Below are 17,024 nucleotides of genomic sequence, written 5' to 3' on the forward strand. Positions count from 1 at the left end.
ATTTACAGCTGTCACTAAGTTCGCTTCTACGTCGATGCGTAGTGCGACGGAATAATTCGCCAATTTCGTTGGGTAACGTGCGACTTGCTAGGCCTGCGTGTTGTTTCACGGCGGCTGGTCATTGACCTAAAGACTGCTGTTACGCGCGCGAAACCGGCCCATGCCCGCCAACCTTGACTCCGAGACCGCGTGGTACTGACCGTTCATACGTACCCGATGATCCGCTTTTTTATTTTACAAACTGAAACACAGACGGTGGGTGACAGGAGGGAAGATTGAAGGCAAACTCGGCAAGGAGACTGGCCGATAACGTGACCCCAAGAGGTGCAGCGTGCTGGAAGACAATTTCATTTGATCAGCACTCTCCCTTTGGTTCGGAATTTGGCGAGAGCCAGTTGGCAGTAAAACATGGAGCGAGATTACCGAACAACCGACCGGCTCATCCCTCCGCGACTTCCCTTGCCCGGAGATAGTAATCGCGTTTTTCTTCGTGTGGTATACCAGCTGGTGCCGGCACCAGTATCCCTTCATCCACCACCGCCAAGCAGACTGTGGTCGGCGTGCGGATTGTCGTGCGTCATTTTTCGTCCGAGAAGCAAAAAACAATGCGAGCTTATAAGAAACGAAAAAAAGACCAAGGTTACGTCGGCACACGCACACAACTCTAAGAAGCACGGCTAGACAAGGAGGGGGGAGTCGGCGACGGGCCACTTTCGCTCTCTCTATATTGCCCTTTGTCCGAGACGCAAGTTTTTTTTCTTTCCCCTTCCGCCACCAACTGCTGCAATTTCGCTGCTGACATCAGCGACCACGTGCTTACGCTGGTGAGTTCCCTTCCCTTTTTTTGAGCTTTTATTTTTCGTGCGTCGCGTCCTCTGGTTCCCAATCTACGGTTCTCGGCACCAGTCACAGCAGACGCGTCTCTCCCGGTGTTCCGGCCGACGTGACTTTTCTTGCACGGTATATCCCCGGCTCATCTGCCAAAACCTGGAAGACTGCTGCCGCGCGTCGCGCGAGCTTCGCAGAGCACTGCAGGCATGGAGTCCCTGTCTCTGAAGCCAGCGAGCGCCATCGACACGATCCTGGCCCTAAGGGACCCGCGGACCAAGAACTGGATTACGCTACAGAACCCCATGTACATCGTGGCCCTGCTGGGCACGTACTTGTACGTGGCCAAGTCCTTCGGGCCGCGATACATGAAGAACAAGCAGCCGTACTCCGCGAAGCGGACCGTGATGGCGTACAACCTGTTCCAGGTGCTTGCCAACGTGTATTTCTTCTGCCGCATCTTTTATCACTCCTTCTGGGCCGCCGGCTACAGCGCCTACTGCCAGGGTCTCACCTACAGCTCTGACCCACACGCGTTGAGCCTGCTCGACTCTCTTTACTGGTACCTGTGGGTGCGCGTGGCCGACTTCATGGACACTGTGTTCTTCATCATGAAAAAGAAGTTCTCGCACATAAGCGTCCTCCACGTGGTGCACCACACCATCGTCGTGTTCAGCGGCTGGATGTTCATGCAGTTCGGCGCCGACGGACAGGTGGTTCTCGGCGTCTGCGTTAACTCGTTCGTGCACATCATCATGTACGCGTACTACTTCCTCGCCTGCCTCGGGCCGTCGGTGCAGAAGTACCTGTGGTGGAAGCGATACCTGACCAGGCTACAAATCGGGCAGTTCGTACTGCTCATCGCGCACGCGTTTATTCCCATCTTCGTGGACTGCGGCTATCCCCCCATTCTGCTCTACATCGCTATCCCGCAGGTCGCACTGGTTCTCGGATTGTTCATCAATTTCTATATCCAGGCGTACAACAGCCGGAAGACAGCGGCCGCTGAGAAGGCAGCGAACGGACATTCGAAGCACCCTGAAGAGAACTCGTCGTCGGCCGTTGCCACCGATGAAACTGTCAATGGAACTGCTAACAAAACAGCTAGCAGAACTGCCAATGACGCTGCGAAAAAAATAGCCTGACGAAGATGCGTGCCAGTGTTTATAATTTAGAAACTTGAAATTCCGAGCGAGAACTGCCAACGAGATGTTTGTCTTTTGTGGGACTGTTCCTTGCAAACGTTGTTCGTTGATGACGAGAGTCGCTACAGGTATTATTTTCGGCATGCTTTACAGAGTTGTTGCTCATTTAGTGTCAGAACGAACTGGATGACCGACGGTGAAAACGTAATCATGTCGCACGGCTTATGGCTAAACGTTCCATATGACGGTTTCCGTATGACGGTTTCCGTATGATGGTTTCCGTATGACGGTTTCCTACTGGGAAACGCTGCGTCAATGAAAGCACACCAATGAATGTCGTGTTGGGCTTCTCAACTCTAAAAGGCCGTCTGTGAAAGGTTACCAGAAGCATTTCTCCTTTATGGGCTTCTGCGGCAGTTGTCCTAGTTCCTTGCGTGATAATATCTACTGCACAAATAGCCGAATGATAGTCATGTTCAACTGCTTGCGGAAGGCTTGAAATATTGGCCTGTGAAAATTTAGCTGTGGAGGCAAAAACGAGAAAACTGGGCGTACAGTGTCAATCAATGTGTTTAGGACAGCCGGTCACATTGATTTGATAATAAATGGTAAAATATGCTCCATTAGTTTAGGAAATGCAGTCCAATATATTCTTTGTTGCGCCAGTTCTCGATCCAGAGGTTCCAATGTACCTGCGGTTTTGTTTGAATTGTTTTACATAATGCAATGCTAGAATAGTGCAATTCAGACAGAAAATATTAAATCTATGTCTTTGTATTAGCGCTGGCTCACCATTAAAATAATGTATCAGGCTTTCACTGCCCGTTTCCTAACTTGAAATAAGATGCCTAAGCATGGTACTTATGTTTGCTAGAGTGCACTTGACACTCTCATTACGGGCGTCCGTTCACCCACAAAGGTGTTTGCCCTCTCCCATGCATTAATCTACGCATCGCTGAAACAATTCTGCAAAAGCACGTTATGTGAGTTCCTCATCAGTGTAGCTTGGTCACTGACATTGTTCACTTATGGAGTGGAGACCGTGCAGTAAACCATGTTCTATAGTCAGAGAGCGAACAAAAGGCTTCCCTTGTAGTTGTGCTTAAGCTGCGCGACTGAGCAACGTCCCGTATGTCTAGTTATGCTGATTGTGATACATTATTTCTTGCTAGCGCGTGTCATTCACAACCTACGTTAAAGGGAAAGGACGAAGGAATATACACATGTTTCATAAATGTAAAATTGGCCGACAGCTGGAGCCTTGGTCAAATGCGTAGGAGCGATTCATCGCACGAATATGCGGGGCTGTCGAACGGTTGTGCGGCCAAGCTCAGGTGAAGCTACTGGCGTTGCGAGGTTCTATGTCCATATTCACAAAGCTTTTTCTTCGTAACGGCTGTTTACCATTGGCTGGCCGCACTGGCTAATAGTATGTTCAACATTATGACTGGCTGGAACGCGCTTTTACGAACAGCTTTAACGTAAGGACATGTTGCTAATATGGCTTGTTTTATTTCTTGAACTTTTTTTACAATGTCAGAAGTTTTGATGACAAGAGAGGGCTCCACAAGTAACACGCCACGACCACCCGCCAACGATAGTGCACCGCACAAGCGAAGCTTCGCGTTAACCTTTCATATAACGTGGAAGTCGCGTAGCATATATGCGACGTCTCTTGCTTTTTGAGGAAAAGAACAAAAGAACGCAGTGACATTAGTGCCTCCAAGTCCCATTGGCTTCCCGGTGCTCATATGAATTAAGCCGATGAGAGCTATCATTAGTGCGCGAGAACTTGTTGCACACTTCGTTTACGTGGCGTAAGGCCCAAGCTGTGAAGGTGTTTCATGAAATTTCTCCACTCTATGTTTCATCCCCATCCTTGTGTACTTGCTTATGTATTTGTGTATTTACACAATGTCCTTGTGTATTTGTTGTAAAAATTGTGAATAAATGTCTTTTTTCTACAGAAGTTGACTGAGACCACTTTTTTTAAGAGCATGGCGCGAGTGTAATGAGAACTCTCAATATTTTTCACTATGCTCGCGAACAGTGGCTTTCAAATGCAGGTGGATTCATATGGTAACGACTGCCCCCAGTTCCTGTCTATCTCCTCTTCTGCGCGTGAAGTTCAACCGTGGTACAGTGCAACAGTTAAACCCGATTTCAGGATGCACAGGACTTCAAAAGGTTAGCTAGAAATAAATATGCAATACTGGCGTCAATCAGTGCTTGTTTCGCAGTCGCCCTTATGTGCTATTTGTTTAAACACTAATTAACTGACATCGAGAACGGGAGAAAACTCGGGGTATAACCAGTGAGATTCACCCAAAACACATGTCTTAAGTGGTGACCCTAATGACATACTGAATGCAAGAAACTGGATGACCAGCAACAAGATGTGTGAATGGGCTAGTCGTCTACCCATCGGCAATCCCTTCTTCGCCCTTCGTCTGGATTCTGCTCCTGGGATCACACTGAGCAACAGAAGTTGTCGGTGAACAAGAATTGCGTTGCGGACAGTGCCGACATTTGACTATATTAGTCCTTGTATGATTGTTCAGAAACTTGCAAAGTGCGAATGAATGATAGAGGCAGTTAGAGCAATTATTAAAGTTAGTCGCCGTGACTCTCTTCCTGTCCTTTTCCTGGTTTCATTTCATGGCTCAACAATGTCTTAATAGCAGGCTCGTGGTGAACGTATGTAGCGTGCTACAATCTAATGGCACAACCCTTAAGGATACAATTTAGTTGCTCCAAAGTGCCTGCGCTACGTGGGCTGATATTCACGCAGGTCAACCTCGTGGCGTTATCGACGCTAATTTGCGGTTGCTTAGCTTAAGGTTCTTTGAACGAATGTGATTCGTCGGGTTTGGATATCTATCGGGCAGTAATGATGGATTTAGCTAATTTAGTTATTTTCTAAGCCGTTGCTCTGTAGACTGTACACTTCTTGCTCCTTGTCATTTTCATCTCTACACGTTTCATGTTTCCCCCCGATTTTTCTAGGGCATACTTGCTGCGTTGCCTTTTTCTTTCCTTTTCTTTCTTTTTTTACCTTCCTCGCGGACATTTCAGTCCAGAGATTCTTGACTATATATTATATTTCTCGTCGTAATTGAGCTTTGTATCTTTGTTCTAGTAATTTTTGCTTCTATAAGTTGCATATATGCTTTATATAACTTTGCTTCTAGATACGATTCTCATGTTTTTCTGCTACGTGCGGTTTCCAGAATTGTCGTAACAGGTTCAGTACTTCTCAAGCCGTTCATTGTGGCTTTTATCTCAAACCCCTTCATTTATGTTGTATAAACGTAAAACAAATAAACATTGATTTGAATAGATCTGGAACCTTGCTTCTCAAACAAACAATCTCAAAGAGCGCGTGATGACTAAAGGAGATGTGGAGCGCATAAGACCTGAGTGGCTAATTGTTTCGATAGGTAAGGCGTTAAATCACTGCTCACCGGCATTGGTACTTATTTCGTCAACTACTAATGACCGAGACCACCGACTCGGCACTCATCAAGATGCACGAGCGGCTATCATTAGTAATCTAAATTATGCGCACCTCTGCGTGGATACTCGAACATTGAAAGCTGTTATTTGTAGTTATGCGAAAGACTGCTACAATGCTCTGGTCAACATTAGGCTGTACCCGTACGCCGGAATATTTTGTCAGTTACAATGCCCGTGTTCAATAGCTGTTCGGCCCAGATCCGCTGGTCTCGACGGAGCTAGCTGCATATACGTCGTTGGCATTATGGTCAGTAGCTCTAAAAAAGCATGCGCGGGAGTTGGAAGACGAGGGGCGGGGATTATGGCGGCTATATTAGCGCGCAGCTCTCAGGCGCCCGTTCCTGCGGTGAGCGTCGGCGTCGGCCTCGGCGTAACCGAGCGAACGAGCACAACAACGAAGGATGAAAGAGCGAACGCGGCGACTGAGATGAATGACGCGAGGCGCGAACGGCGGAAACCGATGAGAGCGGCCCCTTCGTTGACGTGGGCACATATAACTGGTGTCATGCAAACCCGCCCGACCGCTCAACGCGTATATTGTTACGGCTCTGATTGACACTGGCGCGCACGTATCTGTGATGAATGCTCAGCTTCGGAATCGTCTCAAGAAAGTCCTCACTCCCGCCCCTTCACCTGTGGTCCAAGTCGCCGACGGTGGAACACCAGCCGTTATTGGCATGTGTCCGGCTCGCATGAGTGCCACCGGACATCATACTTCTGTTTTATTTTATGTACTAAAGCACTGCCCTCACGACCACAACTTGGGCCTTGACTTTCTGTCTACACATTCCGCTTTGATAGACTGCTCTGCTGTTGTTGTGCAACTCGCTCTACCTGCTGCTATTGACCCTCCCGATAGTGTTCCGATACGGCTATGTTCCACAGAGCATATTCGCCTCCCTCACCGTGCAGTTATCTACATAGGTGTCTCCCCCGTTCCACCTGTCCCAGACGGTGACTACATCGTATCTCCTAATCAGGATGTCCTGCTCTCGCATAACGTCGCTTTCCCTCACACCGTCATTACCATTTCAGACAACACATCCTGCCTTCCGCTTGTGAACTTTGGACTCTGTACACAAGTACTCCCGTGCGGAATATCCCTGGCGCAAATAACGCCAGCCAGAGACTACCACATTTCGGCTTGAACTTGTGACAGTTCCTCGTGTTCAACGCTTGCTTCGCCCCCTGTCTCTTCAGATTTGAATGCGCTAACAAAAATGATTGCTCCCGACCTTCCTCCCTAGCGTGCTCAAGAACTACGTTGCCTCCTTGCCTCATACTGGGATATATTCGACCTTGGAGAACGCCCTCTAGGACAAACATCTGTAGTGAAACATCGAATAAACACCGGTGATGCGAGCCCGATCCATCGGCGACCCTACCGCGTCTCGCCTACTGAGCGACATATCATCCAACACGAAGTTGACAAGATGCTTTCACGAGACATCACCGCACCTTCTTGCAGGAAAATGGGCATCCCCTGTTGTACTAGTTAAAAAGAAGGACAATAGTTGGCGATTTTGCGTCGATTATCGACACCTCAACAAGATAACAAAGAAAGACGTCTATCCGCAACCACGCATTGACAATGCCCTGGATTGCCTGCGTGGAGCACACTATTTTTCGCCCATCGACCTTCGCTCTGGCTATTATCAAATTGCCGTCGATGACATGGACCACGAGAAGACAGCTTTTATTACTCCCGATGGCCTGTATCAGTTGAAAGTGATGCCTCTCGGTTTATGTAATGCCCCAGCCCCATTTGAACGAATGATGGACGCCCTCCTACATGGTTTCAAGTGGTCCATCTGCCCCTGTTACCTGGACGACGTGATCGTTTTATCTCCGACTTTTGCGACACACCTCGAGCGCCTGTCGACGATCATACCTGTTTTCCGTCAGGCGGGGCTACAACTAAATTCGTCCAAGTGCCACTTCGGTCGTCGTGAAATTTCTGTGCTTGGGCATCTCGTTGATTCTTCTGGTGTACGCTCTGATCACGATAAAATACGGGCAGTCAAAGACATTCCCGTGCCAACATCTGCCAAGGATGTTCGCAGCTTCTTGGGCCTTTGCTCCTACTTCCGCCGGTTTGTCCGAAATTTTGCGAACGTTGCGCGCCCTCTCAATCAGCTCCTCAAGAAAGACGCTGCATTCATTTGGGGCCCTGAGCAAGCTGGTGCTTTCACCGACATGATTGGGCTGCTTACGTCCCCGCTCATTCTCGCTCACTTTGACGCGTCAGCTCCAACAGAAGTCCGTACCGATGCCAGTCGCCACGGTATTGGAACTATCTTGGCACAGAAACAACAAGAGCGAGAACATGTTATTGCCTACGCCAGCCGCATTCTTTCCTTTGCGGAGAGCAATTATTCTATCACTGAACGCGAGTGTCTGGCTCTCGTTTGGGCAGTGGGTAAATTCCGCCCCTATTTGTACGGCCGCCAATTCACAGTCATCACTGATCACCATGCTCTGTGTTGGCTTTCTGTGTTTTCTGTGTTGGCCACGTTCTGTGTTTTCTGTTTACAGATGTCCCAGCTGGTAAGTTCCTCCTCGTGGGCCTGAAACCAGACGCGTGCCGTGCCCACGAGGTAAAATATCAGATTCGCGAGCATGATGGTCTGGTCCCAGTGGTTGCTGGCGCTCACCCGCTCATATAGTTGAAGCCAGTCTTCAACATCAGTGCCGTCGGTGCCAGAAGAGGTTCCTGGGTCGCGGGGTTGTGCTAGAATGACGGTGGGCGTGGGTGCCGATGGGCCCGAAGCATCCTCGCCTTGTTGAGGCAGCCAAGGAGTGCCCGTTGCGTAAATCCGTCTTGATAATGATCCCGCAACCTCCACCAAAATGTTACGGGGTTAAAAACAGTCAGCCGTGTATTTACAATATATACTCGTGTCTGGTCTCTGTCTCTGTCTGTCCGCTCGTTTCGCACTATCGTCAGTTTGCGTCAGCTCTCTCTCGCGCTTACATGGTTTGCTTGGTTTTGTATCGTCCACGCTTGTTTCGATTGTGGTGGTTTTAGATTGTTTTTTACACCGTGTGTCCAAACCGAGACGTCCCGATGGAAATGTTTTCGGAGAGAGTGCGCCGTATCCGTTTCTGTACGACAAGACGGACCTTGAATGCAAGGACGCGGAGGTGACACCCAGTACCTCGTTCTTCTTGACTTTGGAACACGGCGACGCAGCAGCAAAAGAGAGCACGTGCACCAACATGATTATGCTCAGTGGCAAGGACGCCGATATCTTTGTAGAACATGACTCGCGTTAAGAAAGAAGGACGAAGAGTGTAAACACATCGGCCGACCAGTCCGCAGACGAAGGAAAGAAGCCCGCGACATCTCGAAACTACAGAAAGGAGGCGAGATTTTGGATGCTGTCACGCGAATGCCGGAGCGGCTCGCCGCCAGTTGGTGGGGCCACCCTGCTGCGGCTGCGTTAGCTCCGAGATAGCGCCAGAGTAGCGCGCGTCGTCCGCTCACCGATGACGCCATCGATAAGGCATGCGGCGAGCGCGTCAAAACAAAGCTCTGTATGAGCGGAGGTCTGTTCGTGGCGGCTACTCTGAATCGCGCTCACGCATCACCCGCGCGCTGCCTCTCGCGTTCTTCCGATTAGCGAGGCAATCGCGCCACACTTCGTTTTGCGACGTGCCGCACGAAACAGATTGTCCGCGCCGGCCAATATATCGCGAAATGAAAACTCTTATACAACCCGCCGTGGTTGCTCAGTGGCTATGGTGTTAGGCTGCTGAGCACGAGGTCGCGTGATCGAATCCCGGATACGGCAGCCCGCATTTCGATCGGGGCGAAAACACCGGTGCACTTCGATTCACGTGTACGTTAAAGAACCCCAAGTGGTCGAAATTTCCGGAGTCCTCCACTACGGAGGGCCTCATAATCAGGAAGTTGTTTTGGCGCGTAAAATCCCATAATTGTTTTAAAACACTTATACAGCTACGCTCAAATTTCGCGTTATGGAGTATTGTAATTGTAGATAATTTTTTTTCTTTGCTTTTCGAGCCCGTAGGACGCACGCGTACTATGCCCACCCTTTAGGAGCGGATCGGGCCGGCCCGTCAGTTGCGACGACTCGCACTTCACTCGTATCGCCGTGGTCCTTAGCCCTGTTGACAGGCATCAACTCGGAAATGCAGAGTACCGTGCATGTTACCCCTTCCCAAATCAGGTCCAAGATCCAAGATCAGGTCCCTTCTAATACACATATTAATTAATTTTACCGAGTGAATTTTTTGCTTCAAGAGTTTTGCACCTTGGGTATTCTTTGTGTAATATTTAATTTGTGTAGGACTAACAACGGTTTTATTATGCCGAGTTTCTTGCTCGGTGAGTTGGCACATACTTGTGAATCAACAGGAAATTATGTTCAGTGTTGTCGCGATTGGACAAGGGAAAAGACAATGCGAACGTGAGAATGCCGAGGCTTATCAACTTAGAAAATTTGTGGGGGCGTGCAGTCATTATGTTTGACCGAAAGAAAGAGCGTTTTTATGCTGACAGTTCGCCAGTCTGGTGTTTTCTGTTTTATTCTGTCGCAAATGGTGTCGAGCATGCGCTGCTTTTCTGGGCAAGATCCATGAAAAATTAAGTTAGTTTTTTTTTTAAATTATGGGGTTTAACGTGCCAAAACCACTTTCTGATTATGAGGCACGCCGTAGTGGAGGACTCCGGAAATTTCGACCACCTGGAGTTCTTTAACGTGCACCTAAATCTAAGCACACGGGTGTTTTCGCATTTCGCCCCCATCGAAATGCGGCCGCCGTGGCCGGGATTCGATCCCGCGACCTCGTGCTCAGCAAATTAAGTTAGTTGTAAGTCTAGTGCTCATTCCACCTGGTTCTTGCCTTTTGCAAGCGTCTGTTCACAGCTTTTCTGTTAAGTCATAAGGGGCTGTTACGTCTCTGCTGCAAGGACCCTTTTCAATCTTTATTTTTCTGGTTTACGCAACAAAAGAAAGGAAGTGAAGTTCACAGCGGGAGAACAGTTTACCGGAGTGTTCGATTTTATAGGCTTTAGCTCCTGTAGGCAAGGGAATCTGCTCGTTTTCGGAAAATGTAACACAGTGGTGGGGGATATGGAACTTTGCGATATAAAACTGTGTAGGGCATCTGCTCAAGTTTCCTCGAACCTCTATGCGCGCCCGGATTAGCTTGAGATATCTTCTATTAGTACCGACCCATTCGATCCATAAATCAGACCTCGAAGGGTTTGTTACCGTTTAATGCTCAAGCGTTGAACATTCAAGCATCCATTCAGTGTTAGCACATTAAGAGAGAGAGAGAGACCGAGAGAAAGAAAATGTCTCTCAAACACCTACTTCCTTAAGGGCGTGTTCGCTTCTCTTACGACGACACTTAAACAAACGCTGCCCTGGATAGGGAAGTTGGAATGACGGAAGAGAATAAAAGAGATAGATTGCAGGCAGTCTAACGCCAATTTATACTCTGAAAACGCGTGACTTGAAATAACAATGAGCCTGCGTGGCTAAACTTCTCGCTTGTCCGCTCGCAATTGTTCAACGTCCCCACGCGGCTGGCGCAAGGACGGGTCCGTCCTCGAGATACGTGGCCAACTTGAAGGCCTTATTATTTTTTTTTTGACCTTCCTCCAAGCGAGTGCAATTTCTACGAATACCCGAGACAACCCCGAATGAAAGCTCTAGGCACAAAATTTCACCGTACAATGGGTGTAAATGAACGACCGCGATGGCGTTGCGAGCCTTTCTTGGAGGAAATTTTCATTGTCCGGTAGTCCAAGGGCAGCATGTCACCATCACCGCATGTGCTGAGGGCGGACTGTAAGACCATCATCCCTCTGCTAAGAAGCAATGGGGACCGCGGGCGAGCGCAAATTAACGCCTGAGGTCGGAACACGACGTTTTCCTTCCTCGTTTCTAATCGTTGTCAAATGCTAGTGCCCTGTTTGTCGTTCATTTCGGGGAGATCAGCGGTCGTGCACGTGCGAAACGTTCCGCCAGGTGGCCCATCCTCGAGTGGCCGCCCAGCCTCGATTTACTGCGACAGCGGTTAAAAGTTACAAACCGTGGCGGTGGTGGTGGTGGTGGTGGCGGTGGTGGTGGTGGTGGCAGTAGTGGTGGTGGCAGCAGGCGAGTTTAGCCTCGCGATCAAGGCTGACAATTGCTCCACACGAGCCGTTTCGATGTACCCGTGTGTCCATTCCGCCGCGTCGTCGTCACAATTTTCAGCCCATCTCTTCTTTCAGTGACATCCCGACGAGATCACACCGCTCAGTTAAACACCATCTTCTCCCCTTCGGTTTCACCCTCGTTATATGGACAAACAAAACATTTCGCACCACACAGACGGGTGGGATCGAACTGAATGTGTAGTAGCGTACTCATTCTGTTAATGGCGGCAGTATCGCGCTGATTTCACGGTCGACAATTCTTGTGGGCTTTCGCGTGCCACGCACGCTCTGAGAGTGGCGGGTTCTGTGCATGCGTACTGATCTCGCTAAAATGGCAGCTCGAAAATATTATAAGCGGAGGCAGCCGGCAAACGACAGAACGTTCTTACGAAAGGAAAGGTTTGTAAAACAGGTTTCCACAACCAACCGTGAACGTTACTGATCTCTGTAGGACAAAATTGATTCTCGAATTTTATCGCATGTCCATCAACACAATAGACTTATATAGGGCAGTATCACGTGAGAATCTTTTCCCATCTATTCTATTATATTTATATCATCCATCGAAACGAGTAGCTGATGCGGGTCATCACATAGGCGTGGCGTCATTGCAACGCATGACGAAGGAGTAAATAAATGGAAAATAAAATCAAACTTTTCATAATGCAGCCCTTGAACTCCTTGTCTTCCAGTAGATCCCACAACGACCACTGTCTGTGTAGTTAATTAAAGAACCTCAATAAAGTGTCAGAATTGGGTAAGAAACTACTCAACAAAGGAAGATGTATGATTAGGGTTCGGGGATGTATGAGGGGGGGGGGGGGGTTGGACTCCATTATGTGAAGCCAGTGAAAAATTAACGCAAGTTATTCGTAGGGTTTATCACTTGCTTCTTAATTGAAATATATAGATGAGAAAATGAAGGCGAATGAAAGTGGACGAAAGAAGAACTTGCCGTATGCGAGATCTGAAACGACATCCTTGCTTCACGTATGCGACGCTCTTACCAATTGAGCTGCAGTGGTGCCGCTTTCCAAACCACTTGCTTTTGCATTTGTGAGTGCGCATTATCTAGCCATGGGAGTATTAGCCAGCGCCACCACTCAGCGCTTTGGCGGTGAATGTAGAACACCCGTCACACGAGCTTCAGAGAAGGCAGCTGGCCAGTAAAACCTCGTACGCTACCTGAAGAAAAACGACGACTTGTTGCGCAGATAGAAATCGAACTGACATCTTGTCATTACCTGCTACACAATATTGTGAGCCGTCATTCATCCCCATCACAGTATCTCGCAGGCGCGCAGATTGCAGGAAGCAATATAGTGTCCTGTGCTGTGTCATATGCGCAGTTCTGCCTCTGCTGTGTGGAAAAACAGCACAGCTCCTGTGCGTCTTCTTATTTTCTAAAACATAATTACGGGAATTAATTTGCATTTGTATTGATCTGAATCTTCTTTTACCCCATACGTCCGTTGTGACCACTGACCACTGAGCCGGCTGTGATTGGGAGCGGCCTTCACGGAGGCCGACCCTACATTTAATGGAATTACAGACAATGCTGCGAGTGCAGAGGACATCGAGCTTCTATTGTGCCACTGTCGTCGATTTCCGTCGCAAAGCCACCCGCTGTCGCATTGGGAGGACTGGACGACCGGCCGTGGTCTGTGCGGGCGCTACTCGAACACCGTCCCCATCGCTCGTCTGCCCACAAGGTTTTGAAGGCACTTTTGTGTTTCTTGAGGGCGACTGGCCCGTATGAGTGCCTATGATTTAGCTGTGCCCTCCGCTCCCATGCACGAATTTGCCGCGTCTTTCCTCTCTCTCGCTCTCTCTCGTCTTTCTATGCTCCCATTTCTTTACCTCATCATGTCCTTTACCTCGCTTTGTCCGGTTAACATCCTTGCCTTCTCTCTCTATTTTTTTTTCCTCCCTGACCACAGAGTACATAGCTTTTGCTCTGACAATGGCCGGCTGTGCGGCATATAGAGGGACGCACATCACCCATGGCTCCGTACTACAACGTGCACAAATGCACAGAAGACATGCGATTGTTTATCACACCCGCAAGTGTGACGTACCGGGCAAAGGAAAGCGTCCTCGGTAAAAGCGACACCAAGTTACAGCCGGTAGAACAGGGTTTATTCACCTTTTCTTTTTCTTCGCATTTTCCATACGGAGGACAGGTATTTTAGTCAGGAGTCAGTGAATGCAGGGAATGCGGGGAATGTTTGTGAAACACGCTCAGTTCCACAAGGAGAATTTGCAGTAACGTTCTATGGACCGAAGTGCAGCTGCTGCGTATGTTCTTGCGAGTACAAATTACGTCGTCTATCATTGTCGCGCCCAGGGTTCCTATACGGGGTGATCATTATCAAGTTCTACAGAATTTGTAAAAATAGCCTGTTGCAGATAACGTAATTCTAGTCTTTGAGCTGGATTATTCAGAGAGGCGGACACTACTTGCAAGAGAAAGTGATAAGAATATTGAAATAATGAACAAAAACTCACTAATTAAGTTCTTAAATAGTTATTTTACGGCACATATTCAATTTACGAATAGTAGCCGGTGAGTTTGCAATGCGTATCCACATGGAAGGAATTTCCAGAATGACACCGGCTTCGAGATATGCGCCATCAAAGTATCCGTAAACATGCACTGTTCAACTTACTTTTTTAACAAACCGTTATTTTATGCATTGAAGCGCTAAGGCAACTGGAATGTCCATGTATCTTGTTCCAGATTTTGGGAACTATTAATTCAAAACTGGTGCAATCCTGGAGATTCATTTCAAGTGGATACGCCTTGCAGGCTCTCAGGCTAAAATTTGTAAATTGCGATATTTGCATTAAAATAAATAATTAAGAAGTTAGTGAATTTCTAATAATTCTATAAGTATGTGTTTCAATTTCTCGTGGAAGTAATGTCCGCCTCTTTGAATAACCCAGCTAAGGCACAAGAGAGAGAGAGAGAGAGAAAAAACATTTATTAGAACCATCGAGGTGGTTGCTCTTGAGGTCGAGTGGGTGGTGTCCTCATTCCAGGACTCCACTGGCCATGGCTGCTCGACGTACTTGCTGGACGAGAGCTTCTTGTCCCGCCAGGGTATCGCCGGTCAGCTATCTGCCACAGGCAATTTAAAACAAAAAATCCGCAGAACTTTGAAATTATCACCTTGTAAAGAAACCTATTCCAATCTGTTGTTATTCTAATCTCCTGTTGTTAAATTCCCTTAACCGCCAGCCCAAGCATCGGGCGGTGACCCGCAGTGTTGTTTGATTCGACCAATCAAACGCTCTCCACGTATATAGATCACTTTTGTTTGCTTTCAAAGCGCGCAGCATATCTACTTTGACAGTTTTTTTATCTGATTGGCTGACAAGAGATGTGGAGCATACAGAAAGGGCAAGAATGTCGTTGGGGCCGAGCTAGCGCAGTGAAAGTAGATAACCGGATGAGAAGGATAGTGTCCGCTTGCCTAGCTTGCGGTGCTGAAACGGATCCTAAAAATGCCACTAAAACGGATCCACATTGAAGAAGACTGGCAGATCGATGTCGAAAGGCGTTGAAAGAGCTATATTGCTGCGTAAACATTTTTATTATACGCACATAAATTCGTTCTCCCCATCAGCTCCGAGCAGCCAGTGCCAGAGCCATCAGCGGGCAGACATATTCTACTGCTTTCGGCGTCATCCTGAGAATTCGTTCTAAGTGGATCCGCCTTGCGAATTCCCCGGCTAGAATTCAAGTTACAATATGGGCCATAAGGTTATTAATTAAAACATAATAATAATTTTTGGTTAATTAGAGAATTATGCTTTTCAATTTCTTGAGCAAGTAATGTCCGCCTCTTCGTATATAAGTGGCCTTCTGCCACAGGCAATTTAAAAATAATTTTAAAGTGTTCGCTGAAACACGGGGTATATATTGTAGATATTTTTCATGTGACGTCATGGACGCCACCTCTCACTGTGCTAGCACTCAAAGATGGCGGCCACGATGACATCAATGCATTGTATTATCACGCGCACATTTTTTGCCTATTGACGGTGACTGTTTACAACGGTTTATCACTTTTATCGCTTTGCCGTTCGACAAAAGTTGGGCCCATCGTGCTGGCATGCTGTCAGGTTTCTTGATTACACTTCTTCTCAACGTGCTAGTACCTAAAGATGGCGGCCGCGATAAAAAAAAGAATTATGAGGTTTTACGTGACAAAACCACTTTCTGATTATGAGGCACGCCGTAGTGGAGGACTCCGGAAATTTCGACCACCTGTTTTTTTTTTATTGAAATGAATATTAGGAGAGGTTGGTGCCTTTATGGTGGCACCGGCTACTCCTTGTCACTTGGCAAAGGAAACAAATTTGCGTAGAAAGGGAGAATAGCGACACGAAATATGGCACTAAGTAGAACACTGGATGAATAAAAAATATGCAGTCCAACAGCACATAAGTCGCAAAGTTCTGTGCATTAGTTCAGTCCACGTACGCATATATAAAGTCAGATATTTAGAACAGCCATAACACACAACACATGTAATGCACTGCAAGTACAGAACAGAATTATACATACTGCATAAAAGTTGCGATCGCCACATAAACCAATTATGAATCACGAATAACGTTTATGTTACTCATTTAGCGCATTCGGATCATCTGATACCTAATATAATCCCAAAATGTGGTCTCCTCTAAAAACTTTTTCAGAGCAAGAAGCGCTCTTTTTTGAAGGCCCGCAGTTGGCCATGGGCCAAGTATTTTTTTAGAGTGAATGGTCTTCTGTCTAATGTCAACAAATTTGCTTGCAGTACCCTTCTTTGTGGATTGTATTTAGTGCTCTCGAGGGGAAGATGATGCACCTTTAACGCGCACCTATATCTAGGCGTCCGCGATGACGTCTATGCAAACTATCTATAAGATAAAAGTGAGAGAGGACATGATTCCTTAAAATGCAAAAGTGAGTATTTTCTATGGCGAATGCTAACGCTGCAAATGGACACACACACACACACACACACACACACACACACACACACACACACACACACACACACACACACACACACACACACACACACTCACTCACTCACTCACTCACTCACTCACTCACTCACTCACTCACTCACTCACTCACTCACTCACTCACTCACTCACTCACTCACTCACTCACTCACTCACTCACTCACTCACTCACTCACTCACTCACTCACTCACACGCACGCACGCACACACACACACAACACACACGCACGCACACACACAACACACACACAACACATACACACACACGCACACACACGCACGCACGCATGCACGCACTGTGTGTGTGTGTGTGTTGAAAGCATATTGTGTGGGTTATGGAG

At 47.7% G+C, this 17,024-nt stretch overlaps 1 protein-coding gene across 1 annotated transcript; it reads left to right on the top strand.

Moving 5' to 3' along the window:
• Positions 1-863: 863 nt before the first annotated feature.
• On the top strand, positions 864-3,936 carry LOC135898693 (very long chain fatty acid elongase 7-like). The gene has a single exon (XM_065427790.1). The coding sequence runs from the start codon at positions 1,038-1,040 to the stop codon at positions 1,971-1,973; it is 936 nt and encodes a 311-aa protein (XP_065283862.1). The 5' UTR covers positions 864-1,037; the 3' UTR covers positions 1,974-3,936.
• Positions 3,937-17,024: the final 13,088 nt, after the last annotated feature.

The sequence above is a fragment of the Dermacentor albipictus genome, chromosome 3 (genome assembly GCF_038994185.2).
Source record: "Dermacentor albipictus isolate Rhodes 1998 colony chromosome 3, USDA_Dalb.pri_finalv2, whole genome shotgun sequence".
Classification (NCBI taxonomy): domain Eukaryota; kingdom Metazoa; phylum Arthropoda; class Arachnida; order Ixodida; family Ixodidae; genus Dermacentor; species Dermacentor albipictus.

What these genes read in the sequence shown, in the direction of transcription:
- LOC135898693 (XM_065427790.1), top strand. Translation starts at nt 1,038, where the DNA reads ATGGAGTCCCTGTCTCTGAAGCCAGCGAGCGCCATCGACACGATCCTG.